Raw genomic sequence first — 20,187 nt, 5'->3', positions numbered from 1 at the left:
TTAATCAAGCGAAAGCACAAGGAGCTCAGGTAAGAAGGGCATTTGTGTTTAAGCCTCCAGTGTGCAGACGTTTGCATATTTTAGGGGGGGGGAAATAGGAGAAAGCGGCTGGAAGGTGTGATTTACAGGTCACACCGCCTAAAAATGAACAGACACCTGTGGTGCCTGATGGTGACGCTCACTCTCTTCCCAGAAACTGCATCCGTGGTCCCACAGTGCCACCTGGTGGCTACGAGGCTGCAACTGCAGATGCCCTCGAGGAGTCACACAGTCGTCCTTGGTCTCTTCAAAAGCATTCCCCTTCCTGTGTCCACAGCACTATTACAGACAAACACACTCTGTCAGTTCTTTTGTATTCTGTCAAATAACTGCTGGACCTTGAAAGCAGATACAGTGATGAGTGGAAGGCTCGCAACCTTCAGGACAGACAACTACGACAGGCAATTTAAGGACAGTCAGTTTATTGAACAGTAAATTGTGACACAGAACACAATATATATATATTTTTTCTTTTCCATTGCGTTGCAGACAAATGTTAACAGACAACTGTGCCTTTCACCACACTACCTCGCAAACGGCCTCTGTGATAGAGAGGCTTAGCAGATCGAAGGCGGGAGGGTCCTCGTTTTTTAAAGTGCTTTATTGCACAGTTCCTCTCGGAGGAAGAGAACAAGGGGCTGCGAGGTGAGCCCAGAGTCCGAACGGCCTCTGAGCTTCATGGTTGCAATAATAATACTCTGTGTGTGTGCATATGTGTGTGGTGCTGTGATTACTTGGTTGTATTCAGTGCCTCCTCTCTTAACGCGCAAGTGTGTTTGTGTGTGTGTGTGTGTGTGTGTGTGTGTGTGTGTGTGTGTGTGTGTGTGTGTGTGTGTGTGTGTGTGGCTACTTATTGCATAACAGTAAGCTGGCTCATGAATTTTTCAGTGAAAGTGTAAAAGCACAAATCTTTAGATTAAAATGTTATAAACTCTTCACAATAATTACAATACATCTCATAATATCTAAGTTACATTCTTATATCTGATTCATATAGAATATGTAGGCGATATACATCTTGTGGCTTACTGCTTATAGCTAACATAGTGGACACTATCATGTGGGTCTCTGTCTCAGCCCTCTAGGTTTACAGACATAGATAAATACACAGTGCTGATCAGATGTTTGCGCACACTCCGAATAATTTGGGTACAAATTCTGATTAATTGAAGCTAATCTTCACACATGGAGGAATAATTATACAGCTTTAAATTATTTTAAAAACAGACATGGGGTTGCAAGTTTGAACTTATCACAGATTTTTTTCTAGCCCACACAGGGTAAAAAAAAATGGTTAAAATTGAAACACACAAACAAACATAATTGACCATTATTTATAAAAAGAAAATATTCAATGAATTGGAACACACCGTTCTGATATCAGGTTATAAGAGCCTATGAAAGCATATTTTCATTAAGCCCAGGTAGTCCGACGTAATGTTCTAATCGTGTATAAAAATTAAAGGACATTCTTTTATTAATCATCATAATTAGCAGAAATAAAGGCTTGAAAATGTCACCTAATCAGATTGAATTCAAACTTGTGCACCCAATTATAGCAAAACATCAACTCAAATAATTACATGTAATGGTTTGGTGAGTGCACGCAAAGTTCTGACTAGCACTGCAGATAAATATGTTTCTTTTATATTGGAATTTATAGCAACAGATTCAAAGAAACAAATCAGTTTAGAGGGAAACATGTGCTATTCTTATGCCTTTATGCCTAAAAATCCCTTGTGCTTTCTCTGATTGTACACACTCCGAATAGTACATTTGGTGTTTTTAGAAGTTTCTCTGCACACGACCTGCATACTGGCAGAGGATTGTGACAAAAAAAAACACACACAGACGGAGTAAACAGAGAGAGAAAAAAAGAGAAACCGTAGCACGCCAACAACTACACTTCAACTACAGCACTACACTATCAGACACACACGCGCACACACACAACCGAATGCACAAGGTCGGTGAAACAATTCACAGCTGGATGAAAAACAAAACAAAAACAAAGCAAGAAGAACTTTGAGATTCAGCTGAAAACCGATGAAAACAATCTAAAGAGGGAGAAGGAGGAGGGATGAGGTTTGGAAGTAAATCGAGCAGTAATACCAACAACACTACAACAGACCGTCTCACCATAATCACAGCATACAGGTTCCGGACAGAACTTTACATTCACTTACTTAGAGCAGAAATGTTTGACGTTGGGCTTTTTAATGACGCATCTCAGCTCTTCTCTCTTCCAGGTTGGAACGATGATAGATCCCGAAACTAGTTTTACAGTTTTGAAAACGTTGTGGATTTTCTCTCTGTCTCATTATTTGTATTTGGCAAAATGTCTTGAGTCACTTAGAAGTTTTCCAAGACCTTCAACAAGCTTCAGGCATAATTCTAGATATCTGATCAGTGTTGGTATTGGCTTGTTAAGTTCCCACATTAAAGAATCACTCTCGTAGCTTCAGCAGAGTTGATATCCCAGAAGCTTATTGTTAGTTTTATCACAACACTAAGAATGCTGAGAGGAGTCAACGTGACATCCCTGACAGCTCCAAGGCAGCATCACGCTGAGGGTCTGCTTTGCTGCTTGTGCTCCTGGAGCATTTAACCAATACAGTGTGTAGTTTTGACCCTGTGTGGATTTAGACCCACGTTAAAAATATGTACTAAGCACCCAATTCTTGTTCTTAAAAACCATAGTTGTACAAAGTATCATCTCTCCAACCTGGAAGAAGAAAAGCTAAATGAAATCTACGCCCATAACTGCATGTAAACTTCTGAACAGAAATGCATGTAAAATCAAGTCGGAATGTCAAAGAAAATAATATTAATAATAATAATAAAGCCAAGTTTAAATGAGTCTTTTTTCCTTTTTCACCTCCCTCAGACTTATTGTCTGCTTCCACTGTTGAAAGGTGCCACTCGATGTCTAGCGGCCTCCTCCCTCATTTATGGCTTTCGGTTACAGTAAGACGTGGAGAGAGGCCGAGTTTAGCCCGCGCTTGACTCGGGCGGCACCGCCTCGGTTTTTAGTGCAGCCTCTGTCGTAGTGCAGCAGCCTCGTAGAAGAAGCACCATTTAGACGCACGTGTTAACATAACGCCTTCCTCAGAGCTCGTCTTTCTCAGTGTGCATTTATTTATCGTTGTGTCATTCACTGGAAGCTAAACTTCAGCAGTAAGATTCTTCATTTGGTCCTATGTTCAAACAAGTGGCTGAACCCACAGATTTAACTCATAGTCCGGGGAAAATGGCACCTCCAAAAAAAAAAAAAATCCTTCTGAAGATCAGCTAGTGTTCTCCTTGGCGCACAGTAATAATAAAAAAAAAACTCATTGATGTTCCATCATTTGACTTGTCATTCTAACATAAAATCACCACAATATGAATTGAATGGGGAAGGTGGAGAGGTAGGTGTGCAAATAAGCCATAACGTACAAAAACAATAAATTCTAAGACAGAGTTCATTTCATCTGAATATGTACAATATAGATAACAAAGTAGACAATATAACACTAAAAAAAAAAACACATACAAATATATAACACTATACTGCTTCTAGGAGGGAATATCTATAAATAAAGCTCACTCCCACAAATGATATCACACTGAAAAAGTTGCATCAGAAGTGCAACAGAACAATTGAAGAGCTGCTTGACCAGTGGGAGCAAGGAAGGAATGTGATTGGATAACACACATCAAAGTCACCTTGATCTCCGACTAGTTACACCAATGGCGGGGCGCCTCAGTGTTGTGATGCATAAACAAGATACGACAGGGCTGTTCTTTTTTTTTACGCCCGGCGGCTTAAAGCAAACAAAACCTCTAAAGCAAACGAGCAGAAATGTTTGGTACAAATCGCACAACACTGAGCGCGCACTGGTCTGACTTTTCAGATGAATGAAAAGGTTTTTCATTAGCTCTTTGGGTCCTGCCACTGAATGCAAGTTTGGACAAAGCCGGAAAATGAAGAGCAAACTCTTGTGTAAACAACAAAAAAAAAAAAAACAGTAAGTCTGCATCTACAGGTTTCACAGCATGATGTGTGACCATCTAGAAACCCACAGTAAATCGCAGATTGCAGAACATTTCAGCACACAGGGGTCTTAAAGCTCAAAAGCAATCCCCTCGATGATCACTCAGCTGTGATTTTGTTTCGAATTTAAACTTCAGAAACACATAGTTTGTGGCAGTTCACAATAATCAGAAGTTGCATGGTGTGAGAACAAAAAAACAGACATTGTTCTGGGAGGCCAAACAGTAGAACCACTGTGGCTAAGCTGAATATCAGGTGGAACCTGATCTCCTTAAAAAGCCAAGGCAGTCAAAGCCTGCTCTGAGCCGAACCGCTGAGTTCATTACAGCCACTTACTGTACAGGGGAAGGGAAGTGGATTCCCTGGAAAGATCACAGGGAGTGAGCCGGTATCACATCAACACACTGCCCTGGGACTTGGCATGAACCAGACTCCCACTGTTTAGTATTCTCTCATTACATAAAGTCTGTTTGTCATTTTCTTTTTCTTTTTTTTTTAAGAAATCCATTAAAGCTCCAGATTAGGCATGGGCTGGTTACTGAAATCAATGTATTAGCATGGTTTTTAAAAGGTTACAGCTTAAAACTCACTGAAGATTTACATTATACAGTGATTTCAACTTAAAGTCTTTCTAATGAGGAGCCATGGAAACAACAACACATTTTCCCTCCCCAAACTATTTCTGCACGCTGTTGGTCAGCTGGCTGAAAAAGGCCGCTACCTTTTGCCCTTGTGTTCAAGGAAGAACAAAATTTGCTGTTCGTGAAAGCCAAATGATTTTGACTTGTTGTCACACTTTGGTATGTCTGTTCAGCAGCCAGTTGCAGGATAGCTAATTAACCAATAACATTATCAGATCCCTATCGTTTTCTCTCTAAACAACAAAACCACAAAAGTATAATTCATGTTCTACATAATGTTCTACATAAAGCTAAATCCTTGCATATTTGCTTGTGTCTAATTATCAATAAAAGATTAACATTTTTAATCATAAAATATTTGCTATTTAACAATATCATAACTCATTGTAGTATCATTTTAGCAGGAGTACCAATACTTGTCTGCTTCAAATTAAAAGAATTGTATGAACTGTTTCAGAATTTATGTCTAAACCAGTAATTACATGGTAATTGTACACAAAGTTGTCTTACCATAAAAATTTCATACTGGCCCATGCCTACTCCAGATTTTTTATATATTTCTAACAGAAGATTTTGACTTTATTGCTCAATTTAGGGCAGTGGAAAAACGGGGATTTCACATCGAATGCAACGGGATGTTCTGATATTAAGAGGGTAATGAAGCCTCCGAAGGGCATTAACTGAATGGCTTGCAAGAGCTGCTACAGCCAAGGGCAGTACATCTAATTTGCTAAGATTGACAATCATATTTAAAAGTAGAATAAAATCATTTAATTACAGACCTCTGTTCGTAGCATGATTTCCAGAAAGCTGCTGTGGCGTAGCTTGCCAACTGGAAACTTGTGCGCTGCCACAGGCATCTTGGCAAAACAAAGGCTCCCTTTCTGAACTTTTTGAACATTCAGCACAACAATTTAAAAACAAAAATAAATGAGATCCAAAAGAAAAAAAAAAAAAAACCTCTAATAATCAGACGAATCCTCAAGGAGCTGATGTAACGCATCGCGGGAGGGAAGGCGGAACAGAGGTGCGTCTTAGTTGTTTTTCTTAGGCAAGAAGCTGAGGATGTATTCGCCCACGCCCAGGAAGTAGACGACCTGGGCGATGCCGAACAGAGGCGCGATGACCAGGGCGCGACAGTAGGCTCCCTTCAGGAAGGCTGACGGACCCTCGTTGCGCATGATTTTCCTGGAGAAGACATAAGTCATTACTTACACCAGAACAAAAGGAGCAGCATTAATAATCTGCCCGCAGAGATAATAATGAAGACTTCACACTTGCTTAAGCTGTACAGACATAATGAGGTCACCTGATACAGTCGATCACTCCAGAGTACGTGTCTTCTGTGCTTCCTCGAGTCAGGGACTGAAGTCTAGTCTTTATCACTGCAATTCAGCAAGCCCAGGGTAGACTGTGAACGTCAAGTATCGGCGTGCACGCTGCTGAAAATGCATCAAAACACGGCAGCTCACCATCAACGGGGTTGACTGCAACAGCCGCTGTGCTTCCTGCAACGCAGCCTGATATGAACGACACATAGAAAGGAGCGGGGCCCTCCGCGTCTTTCTTCCCCAGGTTATTCAGATTAGCAAAAAGGGGGAAGTAGATGACGGAGAAAGGAACGTCCCTGCATGCGCAACAAAAAGACGAGTCAGGCCTGGACATGGAAAATGGATTTGTTGGAGAAACTGTAACTAATTTACCTGAGCAGTGTGGCACCGAGGCCCTTATAGAGTCCAGCAATACCCTTTTCCCTCAGTAGTTGTCTGGTGATCTGCATGGCTGTCGGGGACTTTGTCTCCACAGTTCCTGCTGCCACCGTCTCTGGCATGAGCTTCCTCTGAGCAGCTAAAGCCCATGAGAAACAAAGTACATCTCAAGCTCCTAACGCTATCCAAAGCGAAACGTGTATGTGTATTCTCTAACAACACCACACGAGGGCACTCTTTCCTAATGACATTTAAAGCTGTGGTATTGAAAAGAATGTCCCATTTCCTCTTACCGAGCCTCCCTGCGTCCTGCAGCTGGATTTTCAACATCTCCATAGGAGTTGTTACAATAACCTGTGAAGAAACAGAAATAAAACTTGTCAAACAAAGCATCCACGCATGCAGCGCGAGCGTTGTCTCTCAAAAAGTAGACATTTAGAGTGCTACTTGAACTTTTCCACATTTTGTCAAGTCAGTGTCACATCCCTCAAATTATTTTATTGAAGTTTTACCTAATAGACCACAACAAATCAGCTTATAATCATTAACTGAACAGGTAATATGGTTTTTACATCTGGCATCGGTTTGTATTAAGGCCGCCTGAGTCAATACCTGAGTTGCAGCTGCAAGTCTTGGGAGTATGTCTCTACCAGTTCTGCACATCTAAACTGCCATTTTCCATCTTCTTGTTGCCAAGTTAGCTCAATTTTAGCCTGAATAGATGGAGGGCATCAGATTTTCAGTTGGATTTAGATTTAGACTTTGACCACAGCCTTGTTGCTGGGTCTGTGTGTTTAGGGTTGTCGTCCTGTTGGCAGGTGAACCTCCAACCCATTATTAAGTTTCTTGTAGGCTGTGGCAGGTATTCTTCTTTTCTCTGTGCTTGGTTTCATTCGTCTTCCCAACATCATTAAACTGGTTTCCCAGCGTCTGCTAATGGAAAAGATTCCCAGGACAAGATGCCAACATCACCGTATGTCAAGAACATGATGGTGTGTTGAGGCTGATGAGCGGAGTTGGTTTTCAAACATGCAACACAAAATTATGGTCTCATCTGACCAGAGCATTTTTATAAGAATTGTTTTGGGTTTGTTTCAGCACTATACTTCTTCTTAAGGCCAGATGTGTGAACTTCACAGTCTAGGCGGACGGCCATGTCTTGCAGGTGTAATTGAGTATTTTCACCATGTCATATTTTGTAGCTCCAAGCTGGATGAACTTGAATGCCTAATGCATTTAACCATAACAGGTGATGTGCATCTGTGTAATGAAGGATTGTGTCGCCTAACATTTTATATCAAGGTGTGCATAATTATTAAGCAGCTTCTTTCTTTAGGCAAAATGGGCCAAAAAAGGAGATTTAACCAACTCTGAAAAGTCAAACATCACCAAAAGTCTGTCAGAGCAGTGAAGACTCTTGAAATTTATAAGATATCGGGGCGTGATCACAGAACTATCAGACGTTTAGTTGCAAAGAGTCAAAAGGGTCGCAAGAAACATGTTGACAAAGAAAAGAAGAATAAAGTGTTAAGCTTCAAGGAAGCCATTATCTTTCAGCACTGTCCTTTTCCATGACTATAACCTGCCTCTAGTAGCTAGAAGTAGAAGATGTTTAGAGCTTAGAGACATGGCCATGGTCAAGTGGGCTGAAACCCGACCACCACTGACCAAGGTGAAGATCGGACCAAGAAATATCTGAAGACAGATTTATTAGTTTTATTCCACTTTATTCCAGTCCACCTTAATGAGTTAGTTTAACCTTAGTATAAATACAGCTGTTTTGTGAAAGTTTTAAAGGCTTGCTAGAGTATAATAGTGTTAAACAGTAGCGTGAAGACCAAGGCACACAGCAGATAGGTCAGAGTTAGAGTTATGAAAAAGTTTAAAGCAGGTATTAAAGGATTATTTTTATTAATCACCAACTGCAGTGCTCTGTTAATCCAGAATTTTAATAAACCTCAAACATAAATCTTTAAGCAACTAAAAGTGAGGTTTTGGCTTTCTTAGGTGAATATTTATTTGTGCAAAATTATTGGGCAGCTAGACAGAGTCATTGCACATCTAAATAAAAACATACATTTTTTTCTCCTATTTTTATCTGTTTTAGTGAGAATTATAAACAAACAAGTTAAAACTTTTCCATAAACATTTCTTACTATAAAAAAAGAATCATTGACAAATATATATAAATATAATATTTAACTGTGTCACCCCACCCACACCATTACCCCTGATCACTGATCCAGTCATGGCCTCATCCATCTGGTCCGTGAAGAGTAATAAAACCTTTGCATTATACTTTTATTTGTGAAGCTTTTTGAAAAACCTTTCCTATTTTCCTTCCAGTTTTCAACTATGCACCACTTAGTGTTAGTTTTTTAAATAAAATTCCAATTAAAAAGATCAAATTTGACAGTTGCAACATGACAAATGTGGTCTGAAGACTTTTTCACTCAACTCTGTTTAGATAAGTACTGAGTGAGACTGGAGGAGTGTGTGTGTCTGGAGTAAATCTACTGGCACCAATTGGCTCAATGTCAAGCCTCGGCCTTCCCTGTAGCTACACCATAGTAACTAGTTAACTAGATTAAGGGTGAGACGACCACGTTCTCAGCCACAATCGTAATCCAAGATCTGCTGCACTTAATCTAATCAGAGTGCTAAGGCTTGAAGCCTTTGCCCTCATTGACGAGAAGCATTTCCTTCGGACTCACTCACTCAGCGCACATGGCTAAGCACTCTCACAAATGTCTCCTATCTGATCACACACATCTACACAGCTGGCCGTGTATCTTCCTGCCTGCTAGCCTTACAGTGACTGCAGATCGCTCATTAGAACAGAACAGAGCATTGCAGTTCACTATCAGACCCAGATCACACCATCTACACACTCCAAGCGTGTTTCTTTGACTAACATGTCCCGCATTAATGTGGTTGTGGCTGATTGCAGCTGCAGGGACAGAGACAAATGAGGCAGCAGCCCGAGTCAACCTGAGTGTGCTAAACTCAGGAGTTTCAGATGGAGGAAACGAGGGTGCAACTGAAGCTACACCAGCCTTGTCCTCATTTACCTGGCATGTACCCGCTCCGCACCCAGCCAGCATCTCTTTGACCAGAGTGAGCTTCCTGAGGAGGAAAAGAAAGATAAAATGCAAACTTCAACTTTACTTCTTAACATCCTTGAAAGCAGAAGAAGGTACTGCTTGTTCTTGTGATGCTAATCTTTGTCTTCTGTATCAACATGTCAGGAACAGGAACAGATTAATAATTCACAAGGAGAGCAACTGGGACCAGACAAGTCAATCATTCATCAGCCTGCATGTTTGTTTCCATGGAGATTGAGATAGATGTCCTAGAAAGCTTCGGGTTTATCGGCGCATGCAGCTTTTAGGGGCGGACAATGGTTTCTTGTTTTCAGTAAAACCAGGTAGGTAATGGTTGCTAATGTTTGAGATATGAAACCATTATTTGTTACCTGTTGACCAGATTTCTGTTAAGAGTGTTGCGAGCTCACATATAAGTGACTTTACTGTTAGTGCCTTGCAAAAGTATTAATACTCTTTGAACTACTTTTGGGTTATTTACTTTCTACACCTTACAAATACAATGTTCAATGTATTTTATTGGGTTCTTATGTGACAAGCCACACAAAGAAATGCAGAAATGTAAAGGGGAATGAACGTTATACAAAAATTAGAATATCATGAAAAAGTTAATTTCAGAAAGTGAAATGTATAAACTACATCGTTTTATCACACACAGAGTATTTCAAGTCTTTATTTCTTGTAATTTTGAGCGTTACGGTTAAAAAAAAATGAAAACCCCAAAGTTTGTGATTCAGAAAAGTTTAACAATTATATGCTGCCTTACATTGGGAAATTACATAGAATTACATGGACATTTATTTATAATGTGTCTTTAACAAGACACATTATAAGCCACACAGTTCGCAGCATCTTAAAATCCTCTGAGTATTCGAGAAGAGGACAAAAAGGTGAAGGATTAACTGGAGCCTTGGGGTGGAAGTGCAGGCAGCTAATATGTTCGGCTATAGATATGTTAGTAAACACGGCAGTAATCTTCAGAGTGAATTAGAGGAGAAGGTGAACGTAAGTCAGGCTCTCAGCACTTTGATGCCTCACCCATCCTTGGAGAGGTGATGCCTGAAGAAGTCATTAGCAGCCAATTTGATAGCCTTCTCTGGTGTAACTAGCGTTAGGTTCACCGCAGCTCCTAGGAGGATAAAAACGACAGAAAGCCATGAAGAAAAAAACTGTGTGTTCCAGAGTTTAAAGTAAAAGTGTTCGACATACCTCTGTACATCCCGAAATACCCCTCTGATCGAATGGTCTTAATAAGGCAGTCTGACCTGAAAGAAAACAACAACAGGGGTCATGTGCTGTTGGACAAGATGCAAGACAACACAGATCAGTTCTGAATATGACACAACTGTAAACTCTGTTGGGATTTAAGGCAAGAGCTTCTATACAGTACATGCTGGTGTAAAGGCGAGATCCATTTTGCTGGTTTTGCAGGCGAGTCTTGGCCAGGTCAATGGGAAACACACAGGTCACTCCGACAATCCCGGCAATCCCTCCATTGATCAATTTGGCAGGCAAACTGCATGAAACGGAAGACCAAAGAAAAGAAGTTACAAGAAAGAAAGGAAAAAGAAAGTGTCACAAAATCATTAAAACATCATGATTCCCAGACATCTTTACCTGATCTGTTTATCAGCCATTTATCTGAACCCCCGGCTGGTCGCAGTAAAACACGTTGGTTAGCTGGTCACTCTGGAGATGTTTGTTTTCTTTGAGATGATAATTCCTGTGGCGTTCCGCTGTCTTAGTGAGACAAAGTGGTGTTTTCCCACTCGATTTAATCCAGTTGTTGTTGCTTCAAGTAAGTCTGACAGAAAAGAGAGAAAAAGCTGCTTGAGTAAAGTGATTCTGATAGAGAAATATCCCAACAGGAAACAGGACCAGCAAACCGACGACAAACATTTCAAAACAGAGTTTCTTTCGCAACAAGCACTAAAATAGCATGAAGCAGGCAGTGATTCTACAGTCTATTCAACTAGGAGTAATGAAGAACTATCAAAAACAAAATGTACAAAAATTGTTAAGTACATACTGAATTTCTCCAACATTTTAACACCAGGGCAGCTTTCCAACTTTCTTTCCACAAAATAGGAACCCAAAGTACGTCTGAGAGTTTTATTCAACTCTAAATATCCACGTTGGAGTTTTGAGCTTATACATTTTAAAACGTTTGCCACAGTGGAGCATAAACTGAATTTAGTGAACATCATCAGCCTATTTCCCAGTAAACGAAGCGCAGTAGACAGAAAATCTAGATAAGAGAATGTCATGTTGTCAGCATTCTTAAGGATTAATCTTTGGTTCTTCAACAATCTTAAAGCTAAGACTGTGACAGACCAACATGGATTAGGTTTGGTCCGACTAGAATATCATTGTGGAGGTTAGAGAAGATTACAGGACACCAATCATTGCTAATAGGTAACGGAAGAGCTTCAGAACTACAATATCTGAAAGTGTTAAACATAGAAACTCACTCAAAAAGGAACTATAAAAGCTCTAAATCTGTAAGAAAAAAATCCTCAGCTTTGCAAAATGAAGACTCCAGATTCCCAACAGATATTTGAAGAAATAACCAATCAATTCGCTTCATTTCATTACCACTGTGGCTACAATCAGACATGGTGCTAGTTCTTTCATAGTGATGGGCGATACCTGGAAACAATTATTCAGAGAAAAAAAAATTGAAATAAATAAATGGGAGAAAAATGCCTGAACTGTATCCTGTATCCTGAAGGTTGTTATAGTTAAAACATCTTAACAACCAGAACTGTTACTAACAAGGCCTGATGCCAGTGACTGTCGTTCATTTGCATGCACAATGAGGCGATTGCTAAGGTATGTAAAAAGAAAAAAAAAACAAAAAAAAAACTCCAAAGCTAAATATAGCAAATTTCTTGCATTAACTGCAAAGACACATTTCCTCTCTGAAATGCTAAGTAGATGCTAAGAGCGCTGTAAGCAGTCCTGCTGCAGAAGGAAATGTTTCTGACAGTTTACCTAACATAAAGCTATAATGGCTTCGGTGAAACAACTCTAACCACCACAGCATCTGTTCATCATGTGACCTTGAAGCCTCGTGCTTTATGCAAACACGCTTTTGCTGGGAACCTGGAGCAAAACAAGCACAGCTAAATCTGTCTGCCTCAGATGCAGCATGCAGACAGAAAACGGGGGGGAAAAAACGAGATGTGTGTCACTATTTTTTTGACGCAGAGGGTCTTTACTGTGAAAAGATGCTTCCAATTTCCCCTTTTTTTTCTCTCCACCCCTCCATACACCAATCAAAACCTGCCTCTGCTCTCCTCCTCTCTCCTTCCCACCAGCCCTCCCCCAACATTTCTCTCTCAGTCACAAGTCACGACTCAGTAGAAGCAGCTTTTACATCTCAGATCTTTGCTGACTGGTGGGTTTGCAGTGTGAAGTGTGTGTGTGAGTGTGTAATGTCCTAAATTCTCCCAGATCTTCTTTCTGGGAGACTCAACAGCAGGAGTGGATGTTTTAGGTTCATGGTAACCTTAGCTGGCACTGAGCGCAGCAGCATCTGGCGTGTTTAGGTGGATGGGGGACTGGAGGCTTTTACTGGCTGCTCCAGGGGTGGAGGAGGGAGGAGCAGAGAGACGGTTCAGAGGAGGTCACTGAGAGTGTGTCTCTGCCGCACATCTAGCTCTGTTTTCTCTCACAGCGGTGACATTTAGCCTAAATTTTCCTTTCACAGCATGTTCTTTTAGTTTCTGTTCTCTGACAGTTACTTCCCCATGAACAAACACGTGTTAACTCCGTACTCAGCACTTCATTTTTTTAGACCGCTGAATAGCCATGCACTAAAGACTAAATGTAGCGGTAGTCCAGATTCCTGTCGCCTCGTGAGATGCAGCGTGAAGCTGACATCTCCATCCTTTTCCACCATGCCATCAACATTTCTTGTCGACTTTAATCCACACGACTGCATCTGCGCTTGCACATGTCCCCAAGCCAAAGCCTGGCTGCAGTGTCCTGTCGTGACAATCAGACTCTGTATTTGGACACAACTAGGTCCACTGTGAAGTGTCCATGGAAAAAAAAAAACAACAACTCATCAACCAAGGCTCCAAGGAATCTGTTACAATCTCACTAAACTGCTCTATACCCGAACGTAGCATATTCCTGCATTGCGTTGAAGTAAAATCAACAGAATTGTTACATTTTAGAGCAAGAAAACCCTAAAGTCTCAAAAGTATAAAACAAATAAATCACAATCAGCCTTTCTGATTGCGATATATTTCTGTGTGTTTCCATAAGTAAAAGGTGATTTCCTGGAAAAACATAGAGCTTTTTGAGTCACGTCCACTAACAGAGCAAGGCATAAATATATGATGATGTAGCATCTTTGAAAATATTTCATAGAAATTACATTATTTTCTTTACAAAAACATAATTTTTCTATCAATAAATTGCTGAATAGCCATGCAGCTGCTTAATGACAAAATAGCTGATGGCAACAAGAACTTGAAGTTCACGGGAGACCTAAAAAAAATCTCGCCTTCTTGAACATTTCTAAACAAAGGTCATTTTTTATGTTTGCACCACAGGAGCTGATAAGTACTGATGAGCACACAATAAGTGATTATGCAACCAGTGCAGAACCTTGAACTTAACTTTAGCCAACCTACTAAAGCAGCTATTGGATGCAGCTGATTAAAGAGCTAACACACAATGATGGTGCTGAGAAAGATAGCAGTCCAGTTTGTGACCCTTGTTCATCACAACAAGTTATTCAATAAGACTGTTGACTCTTTCTTTAAGATATGACATGTAAATATGATAACATGTTCCTGCCAGTTAGAGAACATCCAGTATCAATGATTAAAACACAGTAATTTGTACATGCAAAGACATTTAATATTAAACACACCAAATATAAGTATGTTTCATGGCCATCAGTTAAGTTCACGGTTTTTAAGTCTGAATAATAAGGTGGATTTAAATTAAATATATTTCATTTCAAGTGGCATCATTTGCTTATTTTAAATAGAAAAGCCTGATGATTCCCATATTTGATTTCCTTACTATTGCAGCCACACTGAAAACCTATGGCAGCCTGCCAGTCGCGAATAGAGGCTGCTAAGTAAATGGACAGATGCACGTCTGCACTCAGATGCATTAGGGGAAAGTAAACAGGATCAATGCCTGGATAATTTAAAGATGAAGTGATGTAGTTGGTAGAGCTACTGCTTTAAGGTATCTCACCATGAAGAGCTGAAATCAAGCTTTAAGAATCTGCAGACTGTTCCATTTCGATTTATTTCCAACACAAACTGGATGCAAATTATATTTATTTCACACAAATCAACCAGCCAGAGGCAAATACCTTCTCAATCTAAGCTCCAGTGCTGCTCCTCTCTTCTTAAGTGCTGACTGTGTAAAGGCCGTGGTGAATGAATGACATTCAAGTTTGGCTAAAGATACAAGGTAGTGAGTGGCTATGGTGACAAAGCCTTGTTGCAATCAGCACTCATAAAGAACCCATGTGACTAGGGAAGACAGCACAGAAAATGAAAAGCAAATGCAGCCTCTTCATTAGCTCAGTGCAGGCAGTAGATGCCAGTTCATCTGTCTCACATGAGCTGGTTCCATTAACTCACTGCACACTGAGCTCCCAGCAGCAGACGTGTGTTTCTGCAGATATACTGCTATGAGCTGCAAGATCACAGAGGTCAGATCTAACGCAAAGCTCCATCTGTGTAGAGCTACACTGTATTATTAATATTTCTATTACTGTCAATAATATGAATTGTTATGAAAAGATAACTGGCTTGATTTCTGACTGATGTCTAGCATTAAGAAATCACTTCATGTCAGGCTGAATGAAGTAGATAAAAAGCAACACATCAATTTCAAATCTAAAGATATTCAAGAACAGATGACAAACAAAGCCACTGACCTCCATTTGTTTGGAAATGTTTACAGAGCCATTTGTAAGACGTAGGGACTCCAGGACAAACGATCTAGAGCCACTATCTACAAATGGACAACACACAAATCAGTGGTAAACTCTCCTAGGACTGGCTACACGACAGAGCACATCAATGACTTGACTGGAGTCACAAAAGAACATCTAAAGTGACGTATGCTTCATTCGTCTCTGCTGAGGTCAGCATTCATGACTATCTTATGAAAGAGATCAAACAAAAATGTAATTCATGGGATACTTCCAAGGCAAAAACCAATACAGACATCACATTCTCATAATTTCCAAAATCACATATTTTGGGAAAATATTCTGCAAATGTAAGTGGCTGAATTTAAACAATTCTGCTAGGAAAAGAGGACCAAAATATTTACACAGTTACGTACAAAGCTGATTTTTTTTTTTTTTTGGCAGCTCTTGCTGGCAAGGACGACTCGACTAGTTCGTTTGTTATTTTTAAGAAAATATGTAAGTGTGATTCACGCCATTATGGATTTTTTTTTCATTTACCACATTTAAAAACAGACTAAAACGGAAAATATATACAGAATAAAATAATGTGTAAAGTACAAGAAAATAAATAAGAAGACAGTCATAACAACCACTCAGGGTTTCACAGTCTACTCAGGTCCATGGCCAAAGAATCCAGAGTCTGAGATATGTCGACATGAGGTATAAACAGAAAGTAATGTAATAGGGCTATTGTAATAAAATGACTCATGCATAATCTACTATCTGATTTAGCTCCATGACAATGTGTCCATATTGGCCGTATAGTTGTTTATAAAAGGAATGCTTTTAATAATCCTCCAGACTAACATCCATCTGTGTTCTCCTATCTTAATGCTTCACTGCAGTGCTGCAAATATTTACGAGATACTGAATATTTTTAGTCTTACACAGCAGTGCAGGACCAAGGGATAACATTTACTATTTCAAATCTGATTAGTATTTCCTCTTCCCTACAACATGAGGATTATAAACGTAGTACATACTTATGAGAGCTCACTCCCAACCCGTTTTTAGAGCCAGATCTGGGCATAGAAACACATTTTGTGTCACTGATTCTCTGCTCTGAGATCATATTGCAGCCATTCAAACAGTACAACAGTGCTTTTTGAAATCACCTGTTGTGGGCCAATGATATCAGGTTGAGTCAGGCTTTTATGTTTTAGAAAAAGGCTCTTTGTGCAGATGAAAGGTGAAGAGTTTGGTCCTTCCTCCGACTCCACAGGTAGTACATGGAGGCTTTGTTTCTGTAAACCATCTGGGGATTTCTTTATCTTCACGCTTTTGCCTCAATCTCAGTTTTCTTGCTGTTAGAAGAAAAAAAAATAGAGAATAATAATTGCTGACTAACTTCACATTCTCACATTTCACCAAAAGCATCCAAATGACTTTGGGAAAATATTCTGTGGAGGGAAAAAAGAAAAAAAAGCAACTGCTTCCAGTTTGCAGATTGCAGCAGACTGCAACATGAAGGTACAACTCTCACACAGGGATGATACAAAAGTATCCTTCTCCTGCAGCGAGCCTCCCGCTTGTGGGATTCTTAGCACATTTCTGTGAAATCCCTTTGGTCTTGCCGTGCAAGCTAGTAAAATAAAACAAGGTTTGTATGGCGAGTCACAGTAAAACTACTTTCAGCTCTGGTCTAAAATGATGAGCAGTTCCAGCAGATAGCACAGGATGTCACCTAACACCTAAGAATGACTCACCTCATCAATTATTTCCAAGCAGTTGGAATGCTTGGCTACACTTATAGTCTGAACTTTTCCATACATGTACAAGCAAGGTTCCCCATGCCAGTTTTAAAATAATTAGATTTTTGCATGTTCCTCTGCCATCCTGCTCAGCTGATAAATACTCCCATGTGTATGAAGCCTTTGCAGTGGATGCCTTGGGTTACAGAATAATGGCCCTTGATGGTGCAGTGGCTTGTAAAAGTATGCATGTCACTTTAACTTTTTTTTAAAAATAATTTTATTCTAATGTATTGTCTGCTGGGATTTATGAGCCACACCAAAGCAAAGTAGTGCATGTTTGAACAGAAGAAAAATTATTTTACAAATAAAGTGTGGCTTACATTAGTATTAATCTTCTATGCAGCCACATAGCTGCTGGTGCTGGTTGTGGGATTCGGACAGGTCACCAATTGGGTAACACAGAGACACACAGAGCAAACAACCATCCACACACACACACACACACACACACACACACACACACACACACACACACACACACACACTCTGTGCAGCTTGGAGAAATTAATTAATCTAATCTAAGTCTTCTTTTTTTTTTTTTTTTTTTGCAGTAAGAGAGGAAGTCTGGAGTATCCAGAGAGAAACCACCATACTTGGGTAGAACATGAACAAAACCATGCAGAAAAAACCCAGGTTGGCTGGGATCTGAATCCAGAAGGCAACAGTGCAAACCCCTGCTGTTCCGTGAAGGCCTCAGATGTTGGAGAAGAAACAGCATCATGAAGGCCACACAAGTTAAAATCAAGTTTAGTTTTGAACCTACCAAGTCATGGCTGTCCAGGTAAGCTCTTCAAAATTACAGCTTTGATAAAAAATAAGCAGCCAAGGACTATGGTAACTCGAGTTTCAGTTCGGTGGATTTGTATTCACCGACATGGCCTCAATTGTGGAAAGAAAACAATCAGAATTCCCATTTGCCACAAGCCGTGTGCTTTGGTCAACTCAGAGCAAAATGTATTTTTCTGCCAACTATCAAAACGCTTTGAGTGGGAGAAAACTGGTTACTCTGAACATGTGAAACATGGCGGTGCCAGCTTCATGTTGTGGAAATGCTTTTATTCAGCAGAGATGGTGAAACTAAGAGTTAATGAAAACAGATGGACTAAATCTGTTCAAGGATGAAAAGACATGCAGGACAGGTGATCCATGAGGTTTATGATTGGGAAAATATCAAATAGCTCAAAGGGCATTATTCATTTTGTAAAGCACTAATTTATAAACATGCATCGTTGTATATTTTTAAAGAACTTTACAACTTAAAGAACTCTAATTTACAACCAGAAAGTGTCGTCCTCTTTTGTTCTACCAATAAGAAAGAAGAATGCCACAGTGAATATGCTGATAACATCCAATAACAAGCGAACTAAAAATGTCTATATAACCCTTAAAGATGACAGCCGACCCACCGCTTCTGTGTTACAGACGGAAAGTCAATATACCTGGACGTGTCTAATGGTTCGGCGATTTTACGGCACGTAATGGCCCCGGTATGACACTTTAATAAGCCATTTTTCACTAGATAAATATTAAAGCCGACGTTGCTGCTAAGTATGCATATTTAATCCGCTTTAGCTTAAAACTGCTACGCTTACTGCATGACGGGAAATGATTTCCTTCCCGTTACTCAATGACAACCTCACACAGTCAGGCGCATCTTAGCCCCAACATTACCAGCCACTGCTTCATGCAGCTATCTTCATTTTACACCTAGCTAAAAATTTAAGCTAAATATTTCGGTTATTTTCAGGTGATGTTTTCAAAATATACACTCCCTGCATTGGAAAGCAGTCATCATTTTTCAAAGGAGACGTCAACGAGCATCCCCGTTATGTACATACCAGAGTCGTTTCCGCTGCTTGTGCCTCCGGGGTGATTCTGGGGTGAGATCAATGCGGTTTCACTCTCTGTATTTGACTGAAACTCCAATAGCAGCTAACCTATGGGAATTACTAGCATTTGAGTCCAGTGGAGGAGGTGGGAGTGAAAGCAAGCAGCCAGGCAGGCAGGCAGGGAGGGGAGCAGACTGCTGGCTGGTAAGAGAGAAGCTGCTGCAAACCATAGCAGGGAATCTGAATGAGACCTCTAGTGGCGTGTAGTAGAATTACATACACATTTTACAAGCGCAGTAAAGGTGTAAGGGGGATGGTAGGACGGTGGCCTACGTCATCATGACGATTCATCGCTGCACAATGACCTTGTGGGATAAAAATATAAAAATGGCAAGAGCTGCTATATTGGGGTTGAGACTGAGAATGCGGCCCTAACACGCCAAATTAAAGACCAAAACAATGCATGGATTTCACAGGACTATTCAGTGATCTCTTCTAACAGATGCACTGATAATGCAGTTTTGTAGAGCAGAAAAAAGTTAAAAAAAAAAAAAAAAAAAACAGAACAAAGACAAAAACATATAGTTAATTTTGATGTGTGTGTACTGTGTTGAGTGGATTTTACAAAAAGTCTGTAAAGCTAACTGCTTTACATGCCCAAGGTTGGTATACGATGATTTTGATGATGGCATTTTACAAAATCTAATGTTAATTCCATTATAATTAGTGAGTGTATGTTTTTATCATGTATTTGCTGTACAAATAAACCTGGCTTATGTAATTTATGTTGTAAAGCTCAAGTGATCATTATTTCATCAATAGTGAATAGTTAAAAAAGGAGGAAAAAAAATAAATGCATGTCGTCAGACCATTGATTGGAGCCAAATAAATAATGAAAGCACTATTGATATTGATCATTCCTGTAAAGCTTTTACATGTTACCAATGCAATTTTGAGGATTTATCTGTGATGATAAGTTCTTGGAGGTTGGAAAGGCTCCTTGCTATCGCTCTAATCTTTAGCTTCCTTCACAGATTCTCTATCAGATTCATGACAGGAATCGTTATTCAGAAGACCAATGTTCTTAAAATTTTTATTTGGATAATATACTATAATAAT

At 39.9% G+C, this 20,187-nt stretch overlaps 1 protein-coding gene across 1 annotated transcript; it reads right to left on the bottom strand.

Moving 5' to 3' along the window:
* Nucleotides 1-444: 444 nt before the first annotated feature.
* Nucleotides 445-20,143, bottom strand: slc25a22a (solute carrier family 25 member 22a). Its single transcript, XM_015008527.2, has 11 exons — nucleotides 19,078-20,143; nucleotides 11,147-11,333; nucleotides 10,920-11,045; nucleotides 10,739-10,794; nucleotides 10,568-10,658; nucleotides 9,497-9,551; nucleotides 6,719-6,779; nucleotides 6,420-6,564; nucleotides 6,189-6,343; nucleotides 6,026-6,101; nucleotides 445-5,904 (listed from the first exon to the last, which is right to left on the bottom strand). The coding sequence occupies exons 2-11, from the start codon at nucleotides 11,164-11,166 to the stop codon at nucleotides 5,751-5,753; spliced, it is 939 nt and encodes a 312-aa protein (XP_014864013.1). The 5' UTR covers nucleotides 11,167-11,333; nucleotides 19,078-20,143; the 3' UTR covers nucleotides 445-5,750.
* Between the last annotated feature and the right edge of the window lie 44 nt (nucleotides 20,144-20,187).

The sequence above is a fragment of the Poecilia mexicana genome, unplaced genomic scaffold (assembly GCF_051168715.1).
Source record: "Poecilia mexicana isolate PSO_F unplaced genomic scaffold, ASM5116871v1 scaffold_6, whole genome shotgun sequence".
NCBI classification, from domain to species: Eukaryota; Metazoa; Chordata; class Actinopteri; order Cyprinodontiformes; family Poeciliidae; genus Poecilia; species Poecilia mexicana.
Note: the sequence above shows the minus strand (reverse complement) of the source record. Positions and strands in the feature narration are given on the sequence as shown.

Excerpts from the sequence above, each read along its gene's own strand:
- slc25a22a (XM_015008527.2), bottom strand. The coding sequence starts at position 11,166 with ATGGCTGATAAACAGATCAG. Across the intron at positions 11,046-11,146 it reads ATGGCTGATAAACAGATCAG|TTTGCCTGCCAAATTGATCA; the intron begins GTAAAGATGTCT and ends CGTTTCATGCAG. Across the intron at positions 10,659-10,738 it reads GTATTTCGGGATGTACAGAG|GAGCTGCGGTGAACCTAACG; the intron begins GTATGTCGAACA and ends TTATCCTCCTAG.